The sequence below is a fragment of the Lactuca sativa genome, chromosome 5 (assembly GCF_002870075.4).
Source record: "Lactuca sativa cultivar Salinas chromosome 5, Lsat_Salinas_v11, whole genome shotgun sequence".
NCBI lineage: Eukaryota > Viridiplantae > Streptophyta > Magnoliopsida > Asterales > Asteraceae > Lactuca > Lactuca sativa.
In genome coordinates this window covers 191,709,529-191,718,583 of record NC_056627.2, presented here as the reverse complement: position 1 = coordinate 191,718,583, position 9,055 = coordinate 191,709,529, and the positions used below count along the sequence as shown (strand labels likewise).

Below are 9,055 nucleotides of genomic sequence, written 5' to 3'. Positions count from 1 at the left end.
ATTTAGGAGCTAAATAAAAAAGAAGACAAATTGAATTATCAGGGTAATTATCTTTTTGTTTTGTTCATATTTTAGTAACTTCGTTTTTTGTATATATATAAATAACAAACTTGTTGAAAGTGTTCAAACATGATCATTATGACCATCTATAACTTGTTATATCTGATCATAATTGTCATATATAAACACTTATATCAAATTCGTTACCTAAATGAAATTCGTTACCTAAATGCGTAAAAAAACAAAATTAGCTGGACATAAACCAAATAAAATTACATGATAAGTGAACTTAAAAAAAAAAAAAAAAATGGTCTCTAAAACATGGCTAAAACTGTTAACCCCGTCAAACTGATGTGGTCGGTCCCTTGGCACGCGCGTTCAGCAGTAATAGACCGGCCGGACGGATGTAGGCATGAGAAAGACGCACGTTGAGAATCTATTACACGCAACCATCACACTCTCTGTTAATCTATATCACCCCTCCATGTTAACTAACAAATCCCTAAATGAATTTCATCCCTAACTAATTGTTCATGCGAATTCGATTAGGCAAGTCTTCTTGTTCCAATTTTCCGTAATTGGAATACCCTGTTCACGTTGTTAGGCTCCTTCCCCATACACGCTCCTTCGTAACGTTCATCAGAGAGAAGAGCTGCGACCCTTCTTCACCTCCGGTCCAGACTTCCTATCGCTGGCGCCGGCTATTGCCCCTTTATATGGTAAGTCCGACTTTCTTTATCCGGTTACACCTCCTCGATTGATACATGATGTTTGATTTCTGGAATCGATGAAGCATATAACTTTCTTGTTCGATTTTGTATCTAGAGCTTAATTCTTGTTCCTAATTTGAGTAAAATTTCTGGTTTGGAATTCCACTTTCTTTTTCTGGTTCTGTACACCTCGTGATAAGCTGATGATTATTTTTAATCAATAAAGCACTTATATTTTAAGCACATGAATTTTTTTGAATCAATGAAGCTTATAATCTGATTTGATTTTGTTGATTTAGTTTGGTGATTATCTGGTTACATGTTAAGTTGTTAACAATAAGCACTTATGTTTGGTGTTATAATCTGATTTTGTTGATATAGTTTGGGCTTTTGTTTTAAAAATCACTTGATAAACCTCCTAATCATCCATACATCTGATCCAGTTAGATAAAAGAATTATGTACATCTGTTTTTTTAATTAGATTTGAATGGGCCAAAAGAAAAAGATATATATTACCACAGTCCCAAAAGAAAAAACGTTTCTTAGTACCAAATGTAAGACTTATTTAAAAGTAACAAACAAATCATCAGGAATGGTCAACATAACTAGATATCATTGTAAGTGAAGTACATTGTTTTCCAATTTATAAGCCACGTGTCCATTTAAGATACAAGAAAATGTGGTTAACATGTTAAGCCATGTAAATTTACATGTAATACAAGAAAGTGGTTTTGAATTATGGAAACTATACATACAGATACATGAGTAGATCCAAAAGTTTGACAGAGTTATATTATTAGTAACTGCATTGTCTTGATAGGTTTCTTTTGAAAGTATAATGCTAAAAAAGTTTTCATCTTTAAAATACCGTGTCTCTTAATAGAAAAAAAAACTATACTAAAATCATTAAAGTTTAGATTTCTAAATATGTAAGAATGTCCTTTTTGGTCATTTTACATGTATAAGTCAATAATCACTTTTGTTTCAGAATCAAATGACTTTACAGGGAGGGCATTATTTAAGTGGCCTTATGGAAACAAGCAAATGCTACACTAATAGTTTTCCATCAACACTGATAAGACCAAGTTGCTTGCCTCGAATGTGGACTAGTTTTGATTTATTTTACAAACAAAAATCACAAATCAAAATTAGGTGTTCACTTTCGAGAGAGAAAGAGGCCCTATCTCCACTTGAATTCGAAGATTCGGATTCTTTGGAAGGAGAAGAATTTAGCCATGTTATCAAGTTTAAATTTTCTGATTTTAAGATCAGTGATCGCGTTAGCATTGGCTTGGGTGGACGGGTATGCAAATATATTAATTCTATCTATCTATCATTCTATCTGTCTGTATGTCTGTCTGTTGGATTGGACGTGATATTTGTGGTGATTGATTGTAGGGAGATGAGGTTGTATTTGAAGCGATAATCAATGACACTGATAGGTAGCTATTACATAATACCCCAACCCCAATAGCTTAAGTTACTCATAACTCACAACGTATGAAAATGCAGCCCATTGCATAATACGAGAGTGGTGCTTCGGCGACTCACTAGTGCTCAAGCACAACGCAGAGGGAAACGCGCTATGCAGGTGGCTGCTTACTAGTTATGTTCATTATCAAATTCATAATATTTATTGCATCATCATCAGCATCATCATCATGTATGTATGTATGTATGTATGTATGTATGTATCATTGTTTGGATTTGGAATTTGGAGTGTAGGTGTTAAAGAAGCTTTGTCGCCGTAAAATGATGTACCATTCATATTCAATGCAAGTACATGGTTACGTCTTCTCCCCAGAAACAACAACGGAGGATGAGGGCTCTTTTACCCTTGTTCATGGGGTAGGTCCTATTAACTTTTTATTAAATGAATTTAATTGCTTCCTTCCATTTTCTCAATTTTCATTCCACCATAAAAACTAACCGATTTTCATTTATGTAAACTTTTTATGATTTTAGTTAAAAATTAACTTTTTCTTATTTTCTTAAATACAAAAGTGATTATTTATAATTTTACGTATATAATATAATTGAAGATGAACATGATGCATGTAGTATCATGGTGGTTTGTCTTTGAGGCACTGGCTTCGTCAGACAGACTGGCTCCCAACATTAGAAGCTACGCTTGCTTTAGACGAAGAATCTGCGGTGAGGAGGGCCGGTGATGATACCGTAGGCGGCCCTGCGGTCTCTCGCCAACTCCGTGTTACTCGAATTCTCATGAGAGATCTACTCATTGGAGTACGTTGCTTAATAAATAGTTAAATACTCTATGTCCCATATTTATTGTCCACTTTTGACTTTTGAAGTCTTTATTCTTCAACTTTGACCTTAAATATTTTTATTTGTGTTATAAATCACTTGATGAAACTTATAACGATGAAAAGACATTTAAAACACAATCCATTCATGCATTTTGCATAAAGTATTATATATCAAAAACAAAAATATTTAAGGTCAAAGTTGAAGAATAAAGACTTCAAAAGTCAAAAATATTCGCTTTCATGTTGATGTTGATTTTGATTTTGTTGTACCTCACTCAGGTAAACTATTTACATAGTCATGGACTTGCCCATACAGAGTTGAGATTGGAGAATGTTCATATAAGTCCAGTCGATAGACATATTAAAGTGAGTATTCTTATTTCTCAAGCCACACCAATCGTATGTATTCATATTTCTTTGCTTCTACAAATGTTAAAATCACAACTTTGATTAAATTATTTTTATTATTCTCAAAAATAGATAAAGATATATTTATTTTTCTTCGTATTTTGAGATTTCATGGTATTCACTTTATTTGTAAACAAGTATTTCAAAGTGTTGAATAGTTATTTTTTACTATTGGAAATACACATGGTATATTTCAATTTTCAAACAAACATAAAAACACGCTTATATGTAATTTATTTAGTGTTCATTTGAGTAAAGTTTAATTTATAAATTTATATTTATCAATTTTAGTTTTACTCAGGATTCCGGTTAAATTCCTTCAAGCCAATCAAACATAATAATGGTATAATAATGGCTCATTCTGTGGACCTTTGTGATTCCATTTCATGATACCAAAAAGACAACAGGGAGTGCTTGGTTTGCAGTATGTTATGTTGATGTGTTAGAAAAAATGAGAGGGTATTTTCGTCTTTTGATAGAAAAGGAAGAATGGAATCGAACAAATTGAATTGCATCCATTTCAATTTACAACCAACAAACCAAACACTTACTTAGGATGCAAGATTTATATTTTTCCTTTCTTATAGCTCTTTGACTTTTTATAACAGGTAGGAATATTGGGGAATGCTGCTGACTTTTTTGAAAACAACATGGACAGACAACAAATGATGATTGCATTTGATATGAGGTATGCAGTCAACAAAGAGATACTTGTTGTGTTGAATTAAACAAAAATTGTTAGGGTTACTCTTGCAAAACATGTAATTTACAAAAGTAGTAGCCTAAAGGAAGAAGGAAATTATGTATGTTTATGATAAGGGAGATGATCATTCTAATCTTATAATATATTAAATTAGATGTCTTGGATTCATCATGGCAAAAATGGTATTACGGGAACTTATGGATCCAGTTATCTTCACAAAGTTCAAAGCATTCCTCAACAAGGTAAACATATTTCTTATGTTTCTCTTTATTAAAAGGACTGGTTTTTAATGTCTATACTATATCATATATTCATGTTTAAAAACCCTAAATTCAATCAGAATCCTAAAAAACTAAACCAATGTAATATCCACTTATTCTCATCATCTGTTCAGGGAAATGATCCTTCTTGCTTGCGTGAGTTCCTCCTACCAACTCTAAACATGAATTCATCACATGGAAATATTGGTCTGCAAGTAAGTACACATCTATTCAATGTGTATATATATATATATATATATATATATATATATATATATATATATATATATATATATTCTAATTATGAATAAAGAAATGTATGGATATTTGATTGCAGATGTTAGATAGGAACTGGGGTGCAGGATGGCATCTGCTATCAGTGCTTCTTGCAGCTAAACCTGTTGATAGAATAAGGTAACCACTAACTGACTACACACACACACACACACACACACACACACACACACATATATATATATATATATATATATATATATATATATATATATATATATATATATATATATATATATGTAAGATTAGAGGATCAAAAGTTGGACTCCATTCTATAAAATAGTTTGGGTATTACATTAGTGAAATGATATAATAACTAATTTTTGTTTGAAAAGGTTGTAATTTAGATTTGTTACAGATGTTTAGATGCTCTAAGACATCCATTTCTATGTGGGCCAAGATGGCGTGTGAATCCATCAATGGATGTAATCAGATGGAGTTTGGGATCAACTGCAGTTAGAATTACTGAGGAATACATATATGGCCACCAACAGGTACCTTTGCTTCTCTCTATTTTCTCATATTATTCTTATTATTATTATTTTTTCGTATTATTATTATTATTGTTTTCAGCGCATCAGGCTTGCTCATTTCCTTGAGTTAATGGAGATGTTGAATCCTTCAAAGCCCAAGGTTAATAACACATCATTCCCCTCTCTTGATATTTTATAATTCCAAGTTCACTTCACTTTGTTATATCATATGAGACACGCTTTCTACGTCTTTCCTTTACGATGAGGGAGGGTAAGGGTATTTATGTCTTTTTCACATACGAGAGATAAAAAAAAATCTCTTGTTGCTGTCCCACCGCCGTTACCCTTCTATGTGGAACACAAAATTATAACTTTTTGTCTTTTTGTTCCATACAACAAATAGAGTAAATCACACAAATGGTCCCTATGGTTTAGGGTAATTTGCACGTTTTATTTTTTTAACTCGGAAGGTCCCTACTGTTTGTTTTTGTTACGCGCTTGGTCCCTATCTTACATAAAAAAACTATTATTCAAATAGGGAAAAATGGTAGGGTAGGGTAGGTAAGATAGGGAGACAGGGACCAAGCGCGTAACAAAAACAAACAGTAGGGACCTTCCAAGTTAAAAAATTAACTTAGGGACCAAACGCGCAAATTACCCTAAACCATAGGGACCATTCGTGTAATTTACTCCAACAAATATATATACAGAGCTGGCGGGGGTTGCTACCAGGAAGATGGAGATTGGTGTACTGCAGCGGGCGGCACATAGGTTTAACCACCCGTGAACCACCTTCTCGTGCCCTCATCGGAGATGTCAACCTCACAATAACTCCACCATCATCCAAACTATTCTCCTTCACCTCAGACATCACATTCACAGTCTTGACCGGAAAAGACTGGCCACACCACAAGGTGGGAGTCGCCGGAAAACTTCAAATAACCTCCGATTTCCGGCTAACCGCGGGAAAACGACTTTACCTGAAACAAGAAAACGGAACCGAAAATCTCCCGTCTGTAATCAAGAAACTCTCGGGTAACAAGTGGAGAAAAGCATTAAGACATAAAGAATTACCATCGAGTCTTGCAGTTGCCAAATTGGTGTCGGTGTCTGGGGACATTGAGGTGACTATGACATTGAATGACCCGTTGTCTAAAGACATTCGGGTTGGGGAGCTTGTGGTTAATGAGGTTCGCATGCAAATTCCACCTGAAATGTTTGATTTGTCAAAGATTGTTTGTGGGACGTATGTAGATTCGAGGATGATGATTCTTCGTAGTGTCAATGGATCCGCACTTTTGTTTAGTAGGATCGGATCTTGATGTTGATGTTGATGGTGTGATAGTTTGTATATATTTAGAGATTATTGTTGTATGCATACATTTTTCCTGTACAAAATTTTATATCTTAAAACACAATGTTGATAAATGTAATTGGAAAAACAGGAAGATATGATACAAATTGGATTGGATGTTGATCTCTTTCACAAGATGAACATGAAGTGGTCCAATAGCTTACCTTTTGTAAGTATGAAAATCACAATTGTATATCCCAAGGTATATCTTGGAGTATAAGACAAATTTGGCTAATGCTTGAACTTTTTCCAAAAGTTAGCCAAAAAAGTAAGATTTACCAAAATAGCCACAAAATGAAAACCCCTTCCCAAATTGTACAAGTTTATTCCAAAGCATGGACTTTTTAGATGTTGATGGTGATCGTATATTTATGATATAAAAAACTACCACATGGTGGATATAAAGGAATCAAAATCTATCAGTTTTAGTTCACATGTGAAGCTAGAAATAGGCTGCCAAAATATGTCATAGGACGTGAAATGGGCCTCATGATCCGGTTGGTCGTTTGGTGCTCGAGTATACAATGGGATGAATTTTTTTTATCTTGTTATTGTTGTATAGATCTATAAGTTTGCTAAATTTGGCGTTTCCGTGTATATTTGGAATTTCAACATGTGAAATGTGGAACTAGTATTTTGCATTTCACACCTAATAAAATATCAGTTCCACATGTGAAATCCTTGGTTTCAAAGATAAAAACTAGTGTTTTCGAAGGTGTCATCTACGAAAATACAAATATTTTATGTAATGAGGATTTTTGCAGGTGGGACTAGTATTTTCGCAAATGTGGCCTGAAAAAAAAAATACCAACTCCACATGCGGGATCCTCATCTTCGAAGGTAGAAACCAATAAAAACCTCTACCTTTTATATATCATACCTACTGCTAACTCCATTGTCTATTCTTTAATTTAGCTTATAAATAGAGATTGTAGTGGGCAAATAAAGGTAAAAGAAACTGCTAGTAATGATCGACACATGACTTTCTACTAGGTGCACATCGAGGACTATTTGATATCACATCTTTTAGATAATGTTTGGATGTACCTTTAACAATGTTGAGGGACTCATTGCTTATCATGGATTAATGCTTCATGGAGTCCTTCCGAATGAAGAATTCATCGTCCCACAATGTTTGTCATTTTTTGTTTAGGACTGTCACTTGGGTCGCTCGAGTTTAGATTTGAGTTTGTTCCAAACTTAAAAAGAGAATTGAAGATCATTCTTCCAACATTCCCAAAACATGAGTTACTAAACATATCATACACCTCATTAGTATTACATGATTTGAATCACCTAATACTAATAAGGATATACATATCATATTCGACGACGATGCATGGAGAGCTTCCTTGCTTCATACGATATGTGATGGATTTCTAGGACAGGAAAAAAAATGAGAATTTCATGCGTCAATGGCTTTCACTCGTCGAACTTGAACATGTATGTCATTTCCATTTTTTTACTATTATAATTAACGTATGCTTCAATGGCTTTCACTGAGATTATTAGTATACCTGCTTAACTTTTCCACAACAAAAGTAATGTCAGGCCTGGTACTTGTCATGAAATACATCAAGCAACTAATAGCCTTAAAGTACTCTAATTGAGAAATAGGAATGCCAATGTTTGACATTAATTTCACACTTGAATCCATAGGAGTGCTCATAGGAGAACATTCACTAAAATTGAACAATGTGAGAATTTTCTCAACATAATGAATTTGAGTCATTACTGTGCCCTTTTTTTCACCCTCTTGATCCTTATACATCAGCCTCTCCCAAGTCTTTCATGGAAAATTTAGACGATAATAATTGCTTTGTTTCATCTATTGGATTTTGGTTAGTACCAAAAATAAGCATGTCATCTGCATACAAGCAAATGATCACTCTTACATCAGTAGCATCATTAAATCTACTATAAAATCATTTGTCATGTTAGTTTAACTTTAAACAAAAGGACAAAATAAACTCATCAAACTTTTGATGCTATTTTTTGGGTGCTTGTTTCAACCCATATAAAGATTTTACAAATTTACATACCATATGCTCGTTACGAGGCATAACGAAACCTTCTGTTTACCAGGCATAATGAAACGGTCTGGTTGTTTCATGTAAACCTCTTCATCAAGTTCACTATTTTAAGAGCATGTTGTAACATCCTTGATGGATAATCAGATTGTGAATACTTGCTAAGGAAAGTAACAATCTAATAGTAGATATACGTGCAACCATAGCATACGTATCAAAATAGCCAACATTGAGTTTTTGCTTAAAACCTTGAATGAAAAATTAGACTTTTTATTTATCAATAGTCCCATTAACATTCATTTTCCTTTTGAAAATCCATTTGCATCTAAGTGGTTTAGAACCTAGAGGCAAATCAGGTAACACCCAAGAACTGGTCTTAAGAATTGACGATATTTCATCATCAATTGCTTCCTTCCAAAAGACAACATCTTGACACTCTATGGCCTCTTGAAATGTCTTTGGATCATCATCAACACCATAACAATAGGAGTATTGAAGACTAATTTCATCCCTTGAACCATGCACTAAATACAGTTGGAAGTCGGAATCGAA

General features: G+C 33.6%; 1 protein-coding gene across 2 annotated transcripts; it reads left to right on the top strand.

Annotated features, from left to right (window-relative positions):
• The first annotated feature begins 409 nt into the window (after positions 1 to 409).
• LOC111900455 (probable plastid-lipid-associated protein 14, chloroplastic) lies at positions 410 to 6,608 on the top strand. Of its 2 annotated transcripts, none has more exons than XM_052764408.1 (14): positions 410 to 719; positions 1,718 to 2,014; positions 2,110 to 2,153; positions 2,224 to 2,302; positions 2,437 to 2,559; positions 2,773 to 2,958; positions 3,261 to 3,347; positions 3,998 to 4,077; positions 4,247 to 4,334; positions 4,487 to 4,567; positions 4,690 to 4,766; positions 5,005 to 5,140; positions 5,220 to 5,279; positions 5,830 to 6,608. In XM_052764408.1, exons 1-14 carry the CDS (start codon positions 717 to 719, stop codon positions 6,439 to 6,441), a joined length of 1,953 nt encoding a protein of 650 aa, XP_052620368.1. In that variant the 5' UTR covers positions 410 to 716; the 3' UTR covers positions 6,442 to 6,608. The 2 variants fall into 2 exon arrangements, with proteins under 2 accessions (XP_052620368.1, XP_052620367.1); XM_052764407.1 differs by having other exon boundaries at positions 411 to 719; positions 1,700 to 2,014.
• The last annotated feature ends 2,447 nt before the right edge of the window (positions 6,609 to 9,055 follow it).

Coding starts and splice junctions, on each gene's coding strand:
- LOC111900455 (XM_052764407.1), top strand. Junction 2,015..2,109: donor GCATTGGCTTGGGTGGACGG/GTATGCAAATAT, acceptor GATTGATTGTAG/GGAGATGAGGTTGTATTTGA. Junction 2,154..2,223: donor ATAATCAATGACACTGATAG/GTAGCTATTACA, acceptor ATGAAAATGCAG/CCCATTGCATAATACGAGAG.